This window comes from Paracoccidioides lutzii (assembly GCF_000150705.2).
Source record: "Paracoccidioides lutzii Pb01 unplaced genomic scaffold supercont2.24, whole genome shotgun sequence".
NCBI lineage: Eukaryota > Fungi > Ascomycota > Eurotiomycetes > Onygenales > Ajellomycetaceae > Paracoccidioides > Paracoccidioides lutzii.
Window position 1 is genome coordinate 379,663 of NW_015440970.1, and position 19,034 is coordinate 398,696.

Genomic DNA, 19,034 nt, shown 5'->3' on the forward strand with positions numbered 1-19,034 from the left:
AGCTCCCCCTTGCTCAGCATAGCCCTGTGGGGGGCCGATCTGGATCAAGCTTGCGTGATAGGGGGCAGGGATGCCTTTTTGCTCTTAGGATTCCATAGCTCCCTTTTCGACTTTCTATTTTGTAAGAATTTCCAATTTTGATGTTCCGCACAAAGAGCAGGTGGTTATATATGGCTCCATCCACATTCCTTTCTCTCACCTCGTGAAACAAATGATGCAACAGAGAAACGATACTCAATTGAATCAAGATTCCGAGTTTGAAATGTCGCCGACACAGCCTGGCCATATTAATTGAGCTCAGTCAAAGGTAGCAGAAACACAACTTGTTGGAGTTGGTCTGGGCAGGGGGTCTCTGCGGAGGGGGGGGTCACAACACACACACACACACACACACACACACACACACAGCCCTGATACAGCATGGCCGCTTATTAGGTCACCCACTGACTTCCTCGCAACCTCCTCCCGTGCCCTCTTTTAAAAGGTATAAATACCCTGTTCCCCTGCAACAGATCCTCGTGTCCCTTTGGTCTTTCTCTGGAACCTTCTTGTTCTTCTCTTCCCGTCTCTGGATGGCAGGCGGGGCAATCATTTTAACTTATGCGGGTGGTCAACCCTACAACGATCTTCTCTGCCGGGCAATCGGGACAACCCCATCCCCGACTGCAAGGTCGTCGGTTGGGATTTGCGAATTCAGGCAAATAACCCAAACGTATCCGATGTGCTATGTTGAATTCCCTTTTCCTTCATAGCTACAGTCGGTCGAAAGGACACTCTTACTTAAATCTTCACATTCAGAGCTACCCGTGATACGACACAGCACAGTGAAGAGCTTCCAACACCACTTCCGCTATATACATCTCCGAAGAGCTAATCAGTCTATGCAGCCCCGATAGTTGAAGACTGCTTCGTCATTCCACCGCCCATCTGCTCTAGGGCTGATTGCTAATAATGCTGTAAATAGTACATACACAGCGGCAGCGGGAATACTGTGTGTCGGAGTTCCAGGTTCTCCAATGGGGGCAGGGGGGAATCGGGTAGAATCTAAGCCGGCCCCATTCAACGCCTCAGGAATAATGCAAAGCAGATTTACAACGCAGGGATATGCTATGCTTTACCATACCTCAGCCGCCTTGAGGAGAACGAACTGCCACACAAACTGGGTCATTGAGCCTGCAATATTCAGTGTGCCGGCTAATTATCACATCGTGTTTCAAGAGGGGTAGTGGGGAGAATTTTCCCTAGCTTACCGGTTGATGCTAAGGTGGTCTTACGGCGTCTCAACTTCCGAAGGCCACATTGTCTGGGTCTGGTGGGAACGATGGAACCGTACTATATATAAAACCTCCTCTCCGACATTCTGCCTCCGTGAGCAAATACTACATCAGCAATAATCTCCAGTTACTGGATATTTTCAGCGTCTTCTATTCCCAATAGATAACGTTATTCAATACAAAAGTCGGCGAAATGGTTTCCATCACTCTTCCAGATAACTATGGGTATGTTAATGCTTCATTTTCATTGTTTGCTGTCCTTATTTGCAAACCTGGAGCCCACATTTCTACATTTTGATGCCTTTGATTGGATATACGATACATCCACTACCTCAAATATTTTTGTTAACAATAATAACATGAAACTTCCAACAGCAATGTCATTGCCCTTGCCCTAGGAGTCATTCCAGTTGTAAGCTTCGCCCACGGCATTGTCGTCGGCAAACACCGCAAAGCCTCCGGCATAAAATATCCGCATACATATGCATCCCAAGAAGAATGCAAGAAAAGCGTATGTTCCTGGCATTCTCCCCCATAACAACTCATCCCACTCCCCAAAACGAAAGAAGCAAGAATCAAAAATTAAAATTCAACTCTTCCTAACTGCCTATTTCAGCCCGCCGCCTACAAATTCAACTGCGCCCAACGCGCCCACGCCAACTTCCTCGAAAACGCACCGCAAACCATGCTCATGGCACTGGTCGCGGGTCTAAGATTCCCCCAAACCACCGCAGTCCTAACTGCCTCCTGGATCGTCTTGAGAATTTTGTTCCTGCACGGCTACGTCATGTCTGACAAGCCTGATGGCAACGGCCGGTATAGGGGAATTCTGTTCTGGCTTGCGCAGGCGGGGCTTTGGGGACTCTGTGTGTTTGGGGTTGCGTGGCAATTGGGGTCGTAGTTTTTTTCCGGCTAGTGCCCTTAGTATTGGATGGGTTAACTAGTTAATTGGGATACATATTTTGTATATATGTTGAGACTGGATTCTTTGAATGTGGATTATTAAAGGTGATTAACATTTTGACCTTTCATATCGTGCGAGCTTTGATTAACTTGTTGATATACTTCGACAACAATACCATTCACATGTCCGATATGCACTAAATATTGAAAGTCACATTTCTTCAAAACCCCACAACAAGAGATATCTCGTATATACGCAGGTAAACAAGACAGTTCTGCAATGATTTGAACAAATTTTCAACCAGCTTAATACTAAATCCGACAATGGAATTGGAGACCTTGGAAGGTTCAAAAGTCTGTCATGGAATCTAGCTAACCATTATATTGTTCTCCGGAGCATTGAAACACAAGTCTTCCAGATTGCAGGTTGACATCAAGAATATTTTACCAGGTTCATCAACTCCTCGAAAACAACGAATAGTTCACAGAGGATTTTACCAATTACCATCAAATAAGATTGACTTCACAGGGTATATTGAGTGCGATTGGCCAATCGGAGTCTGTGTCCGTGGCTTCAGATAACTTAACAAACCCAACCCAACCTGCCATTTTACGCGTTAACAGCAGCACATCATATCAACATCTTCCAAGTCACTCCTTCAATTTTCTATATCCACCTTGTTTCTTTACATACAGTATACACCAGTTAATCCGACGAATAAAGGAAAAAAGGGGAGAAACGAACATCACTCCACTCGCCGTTCGCTGCCCATTCCCATCACCCAAAACTCAACCCCTCCTCCATCCAAATCAAATGTCTTCAAAATCTCACATCCCGTATGCAGTGCGGGCGAGCCGGCATAGCAATCCACTAGCTAAACAGCTATTCCAAATTGCAGAAGAAAAGAAATCAAATGTTGTGGTTTCCGCAGATGTAACCACCTCGAAAGAGCTGCTGGACCTGGCCGATCGTACGTTTAAACATTACCCCCTCCATGTCAATTGAGGGCGCTATGGAAAAAGGAAGGAAAAAAAAAAAAAAAAAAAAAAAAAAAAAAAAAAAAGGGAGAAAGGAAAATCTTCCCTTAAAAAACATCAAATCATCAACCTAATTTCTTTTTATTGTAAAAACAAAAAAAATTGTCCACCAAACAGGCCTAGGACCCTACATAACCGTTCTAAAAACCCACATCGACATCCTCACCGACCTCTCCCCGACGACCCTCACCACCCTAAAATCCCTCGCAAGCAAATATCGCTTCCTCCTCTTCGAAGACCGCAAATTCGTCGACATCGGCAGCACCGTCCAAAAGCAATACCACGGCGGCTCCCTCCGTATCTCCGAATGGGCTCACATCGTGAACTGCGCAATGCTCGCTGGGCCCGGTATCGTCGACGCTCTGGCGCAAACTGCGTCGACCCCTGAGTTCCGCAATGTATACGCTGATGAGGCGGAGGGTGGTCGCGCCCTGTTGATACTCGCGGAGATGACGTCTAAGGGCTCAATGGCGACGGGCGCTTACACGCAGCTCTCGGTGGAGGCGGCGAGGAGGCATAGGAGGTTTGTGCTGGGCTTTGTTGCTACGAGGGCACTTAATGATGTGCTGCCTGTTTCTACGGTCGATGGCGACGAGGAGGACTTTGTTGTCTTTACGACTGGGGTGAATCTATCGGCGAGTGGGGATGCACTGGGGCAACAGTATCAGACTCCCGCATCGGCTGTGCAGAGGGGGGCGGATTTTATCATTTCTGGTCGCGGCATTTATGCGGCGGAGGATCCGCTGGAGGCTGTTCTGAGGTATCGGGAGGAGGGGTGGAAGGCGTATTTGGAGAGAGTTAAGGGGTATCAGGCGTGAGGGGTGCTTGGTGTTTTAAACCAGCGGAAGACTCCTTTTCATCACCATCTTCATCCTTGAAACTCAGAAGCTCCTGGAGTTGAACTATGCAAGAGCGTGCTCTATTGTAGTTACAACCCGATAGTACCACAGAGAGGACACGCGTTGGTATATTCTGCCCGTCAAACTCTTATCTCTGGTAGATATGGGACACTGGTGCTGTGCTGGTGCAGGAGATCATCTCATATATAGAGTCCAGACATTGAATCGTTCAATACAAACATATTATGACTAACTTCAATGGAGTAACTATATGTAGATAGAACTACCCCTATACAACTGGGATAGATAAATGACCTATACAACATCTATCCTAAATGAACAATACTTGCATGTGCTCTTAACATTTATCTCCGGCTTTTGGTGATTAATTGGCCTGGAATTCTCTTCATTATATCTACCCCACGTCCCCACACAACTTCAATTTCAAACGTTTCGACCGGAACACGCGCTTCGATATCCCCCCTGCTGAAATAACCATGATTGTGTGCTGTGGTGTGCTGTGGAGCATGCTTGGTCGACATGTGTTTTATCTTCTGGTGGTAGAGGAGACAAAACACGGAGAGAAAATAAAACGAGCGAGAGCTGGTAACTATGTTAACTAAGCTACCGAATCAGGAGTTGTAGATCACACAATCTCCAATGACACCTGTGAGATCCAAGCACTGACATGCAAAATCTAGATGGATGGATCTGACAAACGTGAAGAACAAGGGGCTCACATACATCCTGTAACTTCATGTGGGTTAGTTACCAACGCAACCAACTGCGTAACCGATATGCCAACGTTTCAGACGCCCAAGAAAGAGGGTTTTGAGAGAATTGGGTACCGTCCCACTTATCTCACTAGGGCGATTTCAGAATCCCGAAGAGAATAAATTTAGATCATTTTCTTACTCACATAGTTCTGTGCAAGTATTTATTTATTTATTTATTTATTTATTTATTTATTTATTTAGATTTCTTTCTTCACAGCAATGATCTGTCATGCTGTGAGTTGCAAAATTCATAAAACTGACCACTAGTCCTGCAAGTCTCTCTTATAGTAGTACAACAAACTTTGTGATGCTTATTCAGTTCAAAGACTTGTAATCTCCCCGCTGCTTGACATTTCAAACTCGAGAGCAGTTACCTGTGATCATCCACCAGTTATAAAACAGCTGCTCATATGATACTGGTAAGATTCTTTAGAAGCTTCTGGTATATCAATACTTCTCTTCGGTGTGAGAATGGAGTGACAAAGTTAGATGATATGTGGTGAATGTCATGGGTGAATTGCAAGAAGGCATTTCTTGTAATTTTTAACCATTGATTGATTGATGGTCCAAAGGGACGTCTACTACCAGTCAGGTCAAGTTCAAAACTTGATATGTGAAGGCATGAGAATGCAGATTATTTAAATAGTAAAAGTTTCATGTCTAATTGGCTTGTTTGGCTTGTGAAAACTACAAAATGCTACAAAACATTCTTCCTCCATAAATATCAAAGAGATGTCCCCTCAGTAATATCAAGAAGAGTCCTGAGGACGTGTTGCAGCAGAAGCAAATCACCCAAGATTGGTAAAGGGTTATTTGGGATCCAAAAAGTCCCTGTCGATTATACATGTAACTCTTCCTAGGATTCGTTGACCTCATCAATTCGCAAGGATGACACAAGCCTGTTCGTGTAGGCTCGATTATTGGGCAGTCATTTCGGCTTTAACAAGGATAACCCTCGGGTCTGTATGAGGGGATACACGGGAACAAGGGTTCTCTCGGGTACTACAGGCAAGTGGTGGATCAGGGCAATTTCCATTTCCTGCATCAAATTGAAGAAAGGTGAGTTTTTTCAAATATGTCAGGATCATGATGTTGTGCGAGATATGGAACCATGGAATGTGGAAGATGTAACCGATGTGAATAAGACATATGTTCTGAGAAATGTCTTCATCATCAACTTTGTTGAAGAACACGAATTGGTGAATAGATTATATCGAGAACGAAAAGGATCGGGTGTTGTGTGCAATATTTCTTCTGTAAATGCCGAAATGGGCGGTTACCTCCCGCAAAATGCTGAAGCTAACTGCATTTTGGCTTCGGTCGGTCTGAATGCAATTAGCATTCATCATGCGTCTTGAACAGAAATATGTTGTATATTTCGAGCACAGTAGTTTTCGTGCTGAAGGATATCGTTATTATTATTGTCAATGATTGGATGAAGAACAAAATAGTTGACGGTCTGACCGTTCAGCCACACAGCATTGAAGAGTGATTAACCCCCGCGATTGCTCTGTTGCTGAACGAGGGGAGAATACTCCTGATTGGAGCGGTTGGGGCATTGACACGGGAGAGGCACAGGGAGTGGCTATCATGATTACTCCCGAGCTTATCTGTCTCCTTGTTCCCCCGCTGTTTGAGTCCAAAGTCACACGCTGTGCTTTGAAAGAAATGAAATTTCAAATACGATAGTCACTTGCGGATCGACTCCATCAGCATAGCCTGAACCGTTAAACGGACTGGCAGCCAGTGGAGAATGATTTTCGGGTGGTTAGAGTGTCATTGAAGTCAGCGATTTGCGAAATCCCCATCTGTTGTAGCATCATTAGGCACAGCACTTGAATTGGCTTCGCCTCCAGTGTTATAGATAGTTAACCGCCGTTCTCATCCATTTTGCATCTCGAATCGAAACTGCAGATGGCGAGTGCCAGAAATCATACATTCCCGTCAATTTTTCAACGTACTCCTCCCCGATACCAGCGCCCTTGTGACCGCTTTCCTGAATACCTGCAACCACCATCTAAATCTTTTTAACTGGCGGTGTGGCTGGTTGAAGCCTAATCTGTAATTAGTGTGTAACTGGGTATCCACTCTGACTGTGCCAATGACCTCTGGAGGGGCAACACTGTGCACTCCTTGACGCATCGTCAAACAAGAGTGCATAGTAGGAAGACTAATTACAGTTCCTGCATGGGCGGCACAGCGGAATATCTTTCCTATCCATGCTTGTTCTTGGTTAGAACAAGGTTGGTGCCATCATTATCTGGACGTCAAAGAGTGTTCCATTGGTCAAAGAGGGATACATGGACCACCATATCCCACTGGGACACACCCCTGGCTTGTATTTTTAACAGTGGGTGACCAGTGCCAGTGGGGAAGAAACATCTTCGCCAGACTCTGTAAGGAGGTGGTGGGCTTGTAAAGAGAGCCTGGGATGCAGGCATGTGCTATTTCTATGCAGCTTCACTTCTCTTTTCAATCTGCGATCATATCACACGGCCAATTCGTCCTTTCACTTGGGATGTTGTAGACCATAGACCATCTGTGGGGCTTTCTTTTTTTTTCTTTTTTTTTCTTTTTTCTTTTTCTTTTTTTCTTTTTCTTTTTTTTTTTTTGGAATCAGTTGTCTTATCTCTGGAGAGGTAAGCTATGTCCAATTTTGATGTTTGGGAGTTTCTCGGGCTGATCGTAGGCGAGGTTGAAGAGTGGATCGTTCGTGAAACAACCTCACACACTTATTTCACCCCAGGGCAGGCCAAGGCCTTTACTCCCTTTTATTTTTTATTTTATTTTATTTTATTTTGCTTCTTATTGTTTTACTACATTTGCTGGCCGCTGCGGCCAGTCATGTGGAGCGATGATGGAAGCAGTTTGTTTGCGGGCGCATAACGTGGGCCCCGCAGCCAGGTCAACAAAGTCAGTCAGTCCATAGCTAATCAACTGCTGGCGGCAACTGGCGACTTCGGTGGGTGCCAGTCCATCGAATCAGTCGGTGATGGGCCTTTGAGGATGAAGCAAATATAATGGGGTAAAATTAAAACGGAGACCTTTCGTCAGAAAAATTGTTTGACAGTTCTCTAATTTTATATCTCGTTTGTGGGACAGATCTCTTTTTCTCCTTTTTGCTCCCTGTTTTGTTTTTGTTTGTTTGTTTGTTTTGGTTGACATTCGGGCATCTCTATATATAACCCAAGTACTCCGTAGTTAATGCAGAGTATATATCAATCTCGTAGACTTTTTGTTTTCCTGACTGTGATATATGGTCATATATATATATATATCTCATCACCAGACCCCGCCCCCCCTGCATTGCACACCCAACATCCCCCCCCTCCAATAGAGTCTGCCGTTTGTATGCAAGGAACCTTTCTTTTCGCGACCACTCTTCAGGATATCCGTTGTCCGTTCTGTTGGAGAGCTGATTTGTTCCTTTTCTTGCGGGGTTGTTTGTTACGCATTTATTTAGCCTTGGGTCTCGTTCACATAAGAGAGCAACTACTACGGTAGCACAACTTCATTGTTTGGATATTCCCGTCCACAGTTTCGCTTTCTCTATACCCTTTCTCTCTCTCCCTGCTTCGCCGGACACGGCCAGGGACCTGGTGCCCAACAAAGGAAGATCTGAATCTCTGCACCTGAATCTCAGCTTCTCAGCTTCTCAGCTCCCATGCATTCCTTTGTTGTGCATCTGTAAAATATATACTCTCTCTCATACTCCTGCCCACCCCACTGCTGGCAGACTGCTGGCAGCCTTTCAGAAGCAGGAGAGATCGTTATTCACCAACGCTCTACATTCATCCACAGAACAGGGCTAAAAGTGATACATACGTACGGGGCGTCGAGCTACAGCTGGCATCAACGTGGCTGATATCTCGTGGTCTGTTACAAGCCTTGGAACTTGACACGGCGCGTGCCTTCACTTACTTGGTACGTACGTTTGATGAATGAATCTCCCGCGACATGTGATGGTATCTTCATAGCTCACCCCATGACAATGTCCACTAATAACATCGCTGCAGCTCACCCTGCCCGGCAATCTGCATTTGCATCCCACATCCCACATCTCACGTCTCACATCTCGTATATCAAAACCCCATATAGCCTTTGAAAAAAAAAAAAAAAAAGGCTTGACTAAGCATGGATACTCTCACATGCCAACAGACAAATAGTCCCGTGGCTCTTCAACAGCAACGACTTCCCCCTATACATATGCATGAGGACGCAGTCACTTCTCCTTTTCTCTACATTCCTTCACCTTCACAAGACGACGGCACTCTTCATTCATCCTCCAATGCCTCCCTGTCTACGCACTACGCCAATCCATCGGAATCAACTGCATCTTGTTTCAGCATTGGCTCCGATCCGAAAACATTCTATTCAGCCATCGAGTTTACCGATGCCACCTTGCACCAGAGTCTTTCTCCAGCAATATCAGAGTTAGGCCCGTTGAGCCCGTGGAGTACGTTTTCCGCTATGAGCAATGAAACTGGCCTTGAGGAGTCGCGGTGCTTGATCGAATGTTCAACCAACCCAGCAGTACGGCAGAACACATCGTCCCTCTCCAAGAAACATGCACACAAGAAATCGAAACCCAGTCTATCCAGAACATCTTCATGTTCCACGGGTAGACGCCGTTCATCGAGATCATCTTCGATGATCCGTCGTAGGTCGAAGAAGCAAGTCCATCATAAGGCTGGACCTTGGTCTCAAATTTATTCCTCCACATCACGTCAGGGGGACTCTGTCTTTAGCAAGAAACGAGAGGATCTTGTATCACTCCATCGGAACAGTTGTCGTTTATTTGAAACCAGCATGGGTGAATCTGACGCAGAAACGAGAATGGGACACCACGATTCAAAACCCACTGCTGCTGGGGGGATTTCTTCTACTTCGACGCGCAAGTCAAAGCTTCATCGATCACATTCCACGGCAGCAGATATCATCGCCGTGCGAAACAAGCTGACGCCACGGCAAACAAGCAAACCCTTCCGTAAAGCATCCCAATCCTACTCCCCGCTTCTTCGCTCAGCAACCCACTCTCCTATCTCACCAACATTCTCTGATGGACCTAGACAGGCCGTCCCTGCTACCCAGCACCACCAACACTGGAGCCCGAACGTCATGCGCCATTCTTCATCCCAGGACAACTTGCAATCAGAAGACGATCTGGCAAATTACAGACCCATGCCCGCCACAGTCATCGACTGGACGTCCCCCTCTACCCGCAGACGTGAGTACGAAAAGATCGACCGCTCAACGCGTGGGGTGCGCGGCATGTGGCGGAAATTAGCGCCCAGCTGGTGCCAATCTGGCGGAAGTCGGATGCCGTTTTTTGAAGAAGGGAAAGGAGGGAAGGGTATGTACGACGGTAGCGTGAGACGGTTTAGAATGGATGTGCCTGAGGATGACGGGGGTAGCCCTAGCTGTCGTAGCAATGAAAAACATTGGCAAGCTGCGAAAACGAAATGGAGGTGGAATGAGAGCAGTGTTTCTCGCACTGGGAGTTTCCGTGGTGGGAAGGGGGCGGGCGAGGGAGCGGGGGGTATCGTTCATGGGAAATGGCGTTGCTTGGGCATTACACGGAAAGTGAATGCATGACAAATTGGGCTGGGCATACATTAGGTTGTGATTTTTTTTTTTTTTGTCTTGAAAATTTCTTTATATTCTTCCGCTGGGTGGAGTTTTAAATAGATTGTCCATTCAGTTAATATGCTGCAGGCATTCTTTTCTACACTGCATTACACTGCATGGTTAATGTTTCCTGTCTGTCTTATCACGACTCAGTCTTGGGTGGTGATGTCTCATGTCTCAACGCTTTTTCCTCTTTCAGGTGCATAAGTTTACAGTCCCCTTAGATCCTGAATGCTTGCAAGACAGACTCTTAAATATCACATATATCCTTTCACTCAATGCTAATTCTTACTGCTATACCACGATAGTTTACTTTCCCTGATGTTGTTCCTAGCCTTCTTACTCGAGTTTCGGGACACTAGTTAACAGTTTTAGTTACTTTGCAATATAACTATCCCGGCTCACCTCCCTCCCGCCATTTCAACGAACAGATTGAACTCCTTCCCCGACGTCCACGATGTTATGCTCCGTAACAAAACAAGCATTCCTGACTCTTCTAACCACATACGAACATAGGGATTGAGTGTAAAACAGGGGTTTCCCGTCCGCTCGGCCGTACTCAATTCACACGCCGGGCCCTGAGTAGTTGGGTGGACCACCTGCAAATCCGGGATTTCATATGTTGCTTTATAAATCCTTTTACACCATAGGAGATTTTGCATGGAGTTATTTATGGATAAACAGAGGATATCCTTCTGCATGCGAACGTAGGTAGTGGAATATAGGACTTCCCGTCCGCTCAGCCATCCTCAAACCACTCCCCGGCCTATTAGCAGCTGGGTTGGGGTGACGACCAGCGAACCTGGGCTTTTGTATATTCTCTCCGTCAGTATTTTGTTCTTTATCTGGGCAATTCCATCTATGAATGGATAGGTAATCTTTGGACAGTTCCTTTTCATGGCTGTTATTTTTTTTAAGAGAATGGCAGGAAGTGTGCTTGTAGAGAATTGAATGAGAGCAAGGCCGACTTGAGAAACATGGGACATACCTCATTTGTGCCCTGTGTCTGGTAACCGGTACCTTTTGGAGATTAGTGTAACTAGAGTAGTTGTGGTTTGAATATGGAAATGAGAAACTTGTTAAGGAGACAATGTGTAGTCCTCTCTTAATCTATTCCATGTATACCTAGGGAATCAGGTATATATATCAATCTCATAACCTCCAAACGCCAACCCTGCTGCAACATCCTTTTTTGTCTATAACCAGAAATGAAGGAGGAACAGAAAAAAAAAAAATGTACGTATATGTACATTCACTCATAAAACATGCAAAAACCAGTGTGGGTATATGCGAATTTCCCATCTAGAAAAGAAAAAAAAAAGAAAACGTACAAAAAACCAGACGATTCCCTCAAAATCAAAAGGCCCGCCAGCCTACGAAACGGTTTATTCCCCGTTCACCAGTTAATGCTCAAGATCTAAATTGCCCTCTTAAAAGAGCCTGATCACAGAAGATCGAAATCATCAAGTTTTTCACGGTATCGCAAGATATTTCTCTTGATCTTACTCGAATCAACCCAAGTGACGAAATCCTCGAGATTTCTGTTAACAAGGAATGCGGGATCCGTGACGACCTCCGTACCAACACGGACATGACCTTGCTCGATGAATTTAACGGCCTGACAACATTAACGCGTAGAGTCAGTCTTCATTCATCCAATGATTATTTGGTAATGCCCCGCATCGAAGAAGAAAGCTAGGGTAACAAGAGGAAAGCGCTAAAAAAAAAAAAAAAAACTCACCGCAGGTACATGCTCCACCATCCCCATCCTCACCATGACAACCCCCAATCTCCTCCTTGCAAACGCACTGACCGTAACTTCTCTCTCAACTCTGCTTAACCCAGCCCCTTGCTCGCGATTCTGCTTCAAAATGCCCGTCGCCCACAGCTTCTCCAGCATCTGACTCTCAATCTCCTTACGGAACGGGTCATCTGGATCCAGCGCAGAGAGCTTATGTGCTAGTTGCCGGAGGGAGCCGCAGAGGGTGTTGTATTTTTGATAATCGAGCGGGTGCTGGAGGTGATAGCGTTGTCGGACGGTGGCTTCCCGGTGTCCGGCGTCGGATTTGTAGGTGTGAAGATCAACCTTGCGGAGGAGCCTGGTGAGAGATTTGATATTAGAAATTTGGTGCCAATTCTACATTTTGCGGTTTGGGCGGGTCAAGTAAGTTTGTTTTAATTCTATCCGGGTACTGTACATACTTCTGTTCGTGATGCTTGAGTTTTCGAACCATGCTGGCGATGACTGCCGGTTACCGGGTAGCATCAAATAAATTGGGTTTCCGGAGTGCTATAACCCCCCTAACCCCAGTCTTCTAGGATTTGAGACGGTAGGCAGGCTCAAAAACTTCAGAAACAGATATGGTTGATATTTGATCAAGGCAAAGCGAGATGCAAATTTGCTGTCGGAAGGCGGTGAGAATACTGCCAGTCACATAGTTAGAAATTGTCAGAAACATGTTTGCATTGATTGCACTCCGCCATCCCCAGAGCAACCTCGTCCGACATCGAAGTTCTACGTACAATGACATGGGGATTAGCTATACGGAGAAGAGATGTGCTAGCTGGGTCTGTTCCGCATATGGGACGGAGTTGTGGAATTGCTTTACAGCCTAGGCTAAACAGTCCCCATCTGCTCCTTTAAGTGCGGGCGCAGTTGGATGTCAATTGCTCAAGTAGTAGTTTGTCATTGCTAACCTCCTGGCAAAAATAGACCTCATCACCTCGTTTTGGGGCGGAATCATTGCTTCGGCTTTAGACTCCGAAGTGCAGCAGGCAGGGATAACCTCCGGGGGCGGAACAGACATCTCATCTCTGAAGACTCTAGAAATAGCACATCATTGCTGGTTGCCTATTTCCGAGCTTTCCGCCAGGTCAGATGGAGGAGGTGTGGCCCGTTTGACGAACTGGAAGAACTGAGGGAACTGAAAGAAACAAACATCAACAGCACGAAAACCCAATGTCTTAGGAAACCGGATGGAATTGACGAAATTGGCACTGTGTTTTGAGCTGCGACTAGTTCACATGGCTCGCAGAGGCATCTTCCTGTGTTGCCGTCGGTGTCTTTTCAAGAAGTCCGGCCAATGAAGATCAGCAGGGATATTTGCCCTAAGATGTTGCAATCGCCCCACCCTTCCCTTGCGGAAGCCCGGAATCACTCTGTCAGGATCGAATCACACCACACTTTCAAGTTGTGAAAGTTTCAACCAATCCGCGATTCGTTTTTACTTAGAAAAATGTTTTGAAATATCGAATTAATAGGGAGATCCGAACGATGCAACAGAGCCCAGTTTCTATTTTTACATTTTGATCCTCATGGTTTGCTCTTCAGAACAGCTCCAAAAATTGATCTTTTCTGTCAAACGTCGAAAGGTGCGACCTCATCGCTAACGGACACTTCTTATTCGCCACATCTTTACCAAAAGAGACAGGGTTCCACTCCACCGCTTTCACAGATCCGCTCTTGTGTCATTCACCATTGCGCGCATTTTGCTCCTCTTTTACCTAAGGTCCCCCGGGCTTGTGCGTATGTGCTTACGAATTCCTCCGAGCCAATTACATGGGCTTAGACGCCCCAAGCATGGCCTAGAGACAAAGAACACCAACGGGGTCTGATATTGACACTCGTTTTAAATATCCGGTAACACTGATGATGATGCCAAGTGCCTCTGCGCTGACGTGATCAGGGATTTTCCGACTGAATAAATAAACGATTCGAGTTACGGAGTAGAGCTTCAGCGGAATTTGATCCAGTGTTTATTTAGTTCTTACGACAACGGCTAAGCCCCTGGCGTAAAATAACAGGATTTCATTACAAAAAGAGTTGCTTCTTGATTCTGAAGCCCATTTTCATTTTGGCCACCTTACGATTCCATGAACCTTAAGAGGCGATTGCATTTCCAGAATTCTGCGGTTCCATACAAACCGTTTTAAACTTTCTGAATTGTTGGAATCCCGAACATTTACCTCTACCCAATTTCACCCTCATTTTTTATTACATCATCACTAATTCCGCCGAACATACATAGCTAACTGGGGGGGTGGAGAGGGGGGGCGCATCTGTAAGAACAGCCACGCTCCGTTTGATACCTCATTACGGCGGTTTCCTGTGAGTTCGGACATTTCATGAAACCCCTTTATTAATAACGTTGCAGCTCCAAGGCTGTCTTCTCCAGTCCGATGCACCGCAATTACTCTTTGTGCCACTTGAGCACTTTGCATGCGGCACGATATCCACGTTGAACATTTTGATATGAACGCGACTTGGAATCCTGCCTCAAACTATTGTTTCAACACTCACTCGAACTCTCCGAGAAAGCCTTCGCTCTTCGAAAACCGGTCATCTTGAACCGCAGTGATTAGGAGGGAATAATCAGAAGCAACAAATACAAGAAGGAGAAGGAAAAGGAAATGCTCCCTACCGACAAGCTAAAGGCGTTGTTGCCCAGCACTGTGCATTCCATTACTCAACCACCAAGTCGCTATCCATCTCCCTCCCCTACCTCATCCCCGGAATCATTCACTCGCCTTTCTTCTACACCCCCGCCATCACACATGCTTCCTGACTCGTTGGAAGACTCCATTTTCGCCGACTATGACGACAGCAGATCCAATGATATGGACCAGCAAGTCAAGCTCGCATTGACCGAACTGCTCAACTCGGCGTCGATAAAATCTGACCAACAAGTGCGCATGTGGGTGCAGAATAAGCTCATGGACACTGAGCACAGGCTAAAAGCGAGGCGCAGGAGTCGGATTCTGAACATGGGGAATATGGGTGTGACCAACAATAGAAATGTCTCGCCAACATTGAATCCCCCCGGTGTATCAGTTTCAGATATGCAACCAGGTTTTTGCGGGAGATTGCCTCTCGTGGAGTAAGGGTGAAAGCCTGCAAAACAGGTGGCGTCCAAGGCACTAACAAATTTGAATGACTTAACGATGTAATACTATTTATTCCTTTTGGATGGAGGGAGAATAGTGTGAGGTCCCCAATGCCCCCAACATTGGGTCTTCCCTTGGCCTTTGATTTAGCAGCAACTGCGCGTTGGTTTATTTTATGGTTGTCGGCTCTCTCTCCTGGATGCGAGATTGGCGGCTTTCTGTTGTTTTCATGGAGCTTTGTAGCATTCAATCGCACTCTCCATGGATTGGAAATGTTTCTGCTCACGGATATTCAGGTTGATATCGATTCGCCGGGTTGAATGCCTGAATTGGCCTTCATCAGGTTCATTTCCTCTCTGCTTCTTTTTGCTTTTTTCATTTCTTGTATTTATATTTAAAAAAAAAAAAAAAAAAAGTAAATAATAAATAAATTAAAAAATTAAAAAATTAAAAGGTAATCTTTAAAAGGTGGAAAGCGTGAAATAGTTTTTAGACGTGAAGGTAACTAACCTGATATCGCATTTCCAAAAGGATATGGATACCGTGAACTGGCAGCTGTGTTAGAATCGATGTCAATGAGCACTAGTTTGAGGTAACCGGTCATGGCTCTATGAATATTGGGACAACCCAGGCTTAGGACATATATATAAAATTATCCATTTTTGACACTCCACAGAGATAATGGATGGTGTTCTCCTCCTCCTTCACTCACTTTCCTTCTCAACCGACGGGGCCTTCTTCGGTAACTATATATTTTCGCAAAGCTCCGCTGTACCCCTTGCAGCCGCAAACACAGGGTCTGCAGGGCTGTTACTAATCCCGTCCGGTGCAGATTTCTCGACAAATCCGCTCAGAGCATTCCCCGGAAAACCTTGAAGGATCTCGGTTCAACAACGGCAATTTGCATCTCCCGTTGTAATGATTTTACTAATCTCTCTCCCGATGCCAGACGAAGATCGAAACTGACAGTCAAAGAAAATCAATATGCACATGATAAAGAGCCTTGAAAGGGGTTGAGCATGCAGTTCACAGAACCAAGGGCCGCAAAATCTACTCCTCGCAGGTAATATGGCTCGGTGCGACACAAATTGCGAGGTCTTCATCTGCACTGCCTCGTTTGTTCACCAGGGTTGTATGCAGGACATGAAGCAACACCAAACGGCGATGACGAGATTGCAACATGCTCAGTTCCTGATCATCAAATAGTTACACATTGACACCCAAGCTCCCGTGCAGAAAATGCAAAATAATTGATCTTGATGAGTTCATTCATGATGTTTGTCTCGAACGCTTTTGCAGTTGCATCTCCTTCCAAGACCGTTTTGCATCAACGGTTTGTTTGGGCTCAGCCCCCAGGGTTGCTCAATGTTTTAGATACGTCATATTTGAGTATCCAAATCGTCAATCTCAAACAGTAGCGGGGAACGATATCTCAATGTATAGTGATTACGCAGTTTAGGCATCCTACAGCAACATGGAGGCGATGTGGAAGATGACGTTTGTCTAGTCGGGGGAAGACCTTCTATCTTCCTCCAAAGGCACGGATCGCGCCCTGGAAGGGTGGTGTTTGCGTAAACAGGGCAAGTTTACTGATCGATCAGACTGCTTATATTCTCCACTTGGATCCCATTCATTCGCAGGTTCTGTCAGTGACATTGGGACTGATTTTCCTTTTAGAAGTTTATCATTGCAAAACAATGTGATATTGTGCTCCTCATTGCAAGACTTAAAGACCTTAGTGTGGTGCTGTACATGCGGTAAACGTCTATCATTTATTCAGCCCCTTGGTTGAATACCTCTCTCTCTCTTAGTCGAAAAAGAAAACGGAACCGGGCCTAGAAAATTGACAGTCGTGAACAAGCAAGAACATGTGAATAAATTACAGGGAGAATTGCCCAAAAAGACGAAAAAAAAAAAAAAAAAAAGGGAAACAAAATTGAAAATTATGTATATGTCTAAATTACAATTCGTCCTTGGGAGTAGCTGTTGTGGGCCTGCCGCTATCCTCATCTAGATTCACGCCGTTCTTCTTGCGCCACTTCTCCCATAGAGCGAAGAAGTCCTTTTCCATTCCTTTCTCCATCTGGTCTGGAAGAACAACAGTGTACTCAACAAAGAGATTGCCAAACTCATCGCTGTGTTCATGATCATGCATATGACCTCCGTGCCAAATTGGCATACCTTCACCCTTCACAGTTTCAACGGCAAAAGGTTGAACCACTTCGCCCCGCTTCCGACTTAACTGGACAATATGTCCGTCCAAATGTGTAATGTTGCGCGTCCAGTCTCCCATCCACGCCTCTCGGAGGCTGAGGACCTCTCTCCAAAACAAGTCATTATCTTTCCGTCGGAAGAACATCCCATCAGTCCGGTCCTCCTTTTCAAAGGTCGTAGGGGTCCTCTCGTCGAGCGTGATAATCAGATCGCCGGCAACCCAGTCAGGACTTTCGTCAGCTTCATTTTCAAATGTTATTTTAGATCCCTTGGGCATTCCCCGCTCTATCATGGCTGACAAGGGTACAGATTTTTTCACAACTCGCTGTCCATGACAAACAGGACATGGGTGCCGTATCTTCTTCCCTTTTCCGCCACACTGGTCACACTGCATTTGAATCTGCTGGAAGATTCCTGGAGCCAACATGTGTTTCTTAATCACCGCCCCCCTGCCCCCACACTGATCGCAAGTCTCGACCTCGCCATCGGCAGATCCCGATCCCTCACATGCATCGCAGATTTGTTGTTTTTCAATTTCAAACTGTGCATCCCGGCCATTATAAAAATCCTTTAGAGTAACCGCAAGCCGAACTTCCATATTAGGCCCGTGACGCTGGCCGGGAGAGTGACCAAAATGTCCACCTCCTCCGAAAAACCGGGAGAACAAGTCGAACGGGTCATGTCTCTGGCCTCCGCCTTGCTTATGCTGCTGGAGCCCCTCGTGTCCATACTGGTCATAGATCTTTCTTGTCGACGATGTGGATAAAACATCATACGCTTCCGCTATATCGACAAATTTTTGATGCGCAGAATCATTTCCCCTGGAAGGTACAACAGAACACAAGGGTCAGCGAATTACCAATTAACGGATTTGGAGCGGAGGAAGAAAATGAGGACATACGGATTTTTATCCGGATGAAACTTTTTACTAAGAGTCCGGTAAGCTCTTTTTATATCACGCTCAGAAGCTTTTCTGTCCAATCCCAAAATTTTATAGTAGTCCTCTGCGCCTAGTACGACAGGGAGGAGGACAAGCAACGATATCCCCACAAGAAAAGGGAATGCGAGCATGACTGAATGGGCCCTTGGTCTCCGGACCCGGGGGGGGGGAGAAATGACCCAACAGACCAATAAGGTAATTCGTGTTTGCGATACTGTCTTGCGCCGTCGCAAACGAATGATTCCTTTTATGTGTGTGAAAGATTTTGTGAAATCGTGGAAGATTCCTTAAAATATTTAAGAATATCCACGAGGGACGAAGGATTGTAAGACCCGGAACAAGTATATCATGGATAAAGCACCAGAAACCCGTGTTAAATTAGCAAAACAGAAAACAGGACGAAAAGGCGGGAAAAGCGAGAGTTGGAGGTTTGGTGTTTTGAACTTCCATGATGCCACTCTATCATTTTCAGGCAGCTCTGCGATCAGCCGGATCATCAATGTTCCGGGATAAGTGAGGTCACGTGGAAGTTGTTCCA

At 45.7% G+C, this 19,034-nt stretch overlaps 7 protein-coding genes across 7 annotated transcripts; 5 read left to right on the forward strand and 2 right to left on the reverse strand.

Annotated features, from left to right (window-relative positions):
- Positions 1-572: 572 nt before the first annotated feature.
- On the forward strand, positions 573-1,226 carry PAAG_12406 (hypothetical protein; the record flags this gene model as incomplete). Its single annotated transcript, XM_015847899.1, has 2 exons — positions 573-712; positions 965-1,226. The coding sequence occupies 2 exons, from the start codon at positions 573-575 to the stop codon at positions 1,224-1,226; spliced, it is 402 nt and encodes a 133-aa protein (XP_015702503.1).
- A 241-nt stretch (positions 1,227-1,467) lies between these two features.
- On the forward strand, positions 1,468-2,175 carry PAAG_07528 (hypothetical protein; the record flags this gene model as incomplete). The annotated part of the gene is made up of 3 exons (XM_002790623.2): positions 1,468-1,499; positions 1,650-1,785; positions 1,891-2,175. The coding sequence occupies 3 exons, from the start codon at positions 1,468-1,470 to the stop codon at positions 2,173-2,175; spliced, it is 453 nt and encodes a 150-aa protein (XP_002790669.1).
- An 816-nt stretch (positions 2,176-2,991) lies between these two features.
- PAAG_07529 (orotidine 5'-phosphate decarboxylase) lies at positions 2,992-4,033 on the forward strand (the record flags this gene model as incomplete). The annotated part of the gene is made up of 2 exons (XM_015846250.1): positions 2,992-3,148; positions 3,333-4,033. The coding sequence occupies 2 exons, from the start codon at positions 2,992-2,994 to the stop codon at positions 4,031-4,033; spliced, it is 858 nt and encodes a 285-aa protein (XP_015700685.1).
- Positions 4,034-8,964: 4,931 nt separating this feature from the next.
- On the forward strand, positions 8,965-10,425 carry PAAG_07531 (hypothetical protein; the record flags this gene model as incomplete). Its single annotated transcript, XM_002790626.2, has 1 exon — positions 8,965-10,425. One exon carries the CDS (start codon positions 8,965-8,967, stop codon positions 10,423-10,425), a length of 1,461 nt encoding a protein of 486 aa, XP_002790672.2.
- Positions 10,426-11,902: 1,477 nt separating this feature from the next.
- PAAG_07532 (U3 small nucleolar ribonucleoprotein IMP3) lies at positions 11,903-12,692 on the reverse strand (the record flags this gene model as incomplete). Its single annotated transcript, XM_002790627.2, has 3 exons — positions 11,903-12,076; positions 12,200-12,557; positions 12,661-12,692. The coding sequence occupies 3 exons, from the start codon at positions 12,690-12,692 to the stop codon at positions 11,903-11,905; spliced, it is 564 nt and encodes a 187-aa protein (XP_002790673.1).
- A 2,176-nt stretch (positions 12,693-14,868) lies between these two features.
- Positions 14,869-15,339, forward strand: PAAG_07533 (hypothetical protein; the record flags this gene model as incomplete). Its single annotated transcript, XM_002790628.1, has 1 exon — positions 14,869-15,339. The coding sequence occupies one exon, from the start codon at positions 14,869-14,871 to the stop codon at positions 15,337-15,339; it is 471 nt and encodes a 156-aa protein (XP_002790674.1).
- A 1,963-nt stretch (positions 15,340-17,302) lies between these two features.
- Positions 17,303-18,627, reverse strand: PAAG_07534 (chaperone protein dnaJ 3; the record flags this gene model as incomplete). The annotated part of the gene is made up of 2 exons (XM_002790629.1): positions 17,303-18,377; positions 18,458-18,627. 2 exons carry the CDS (start codon positions 18,625-18,627, stop codon positions 17,303-17,305), a joined length of 1,245 nt encoding a protein of 414 aa, XP_002790675.1.
- Between the last annotated feature and the right edge of the window lie 407 nt (positions 18,628-19,034).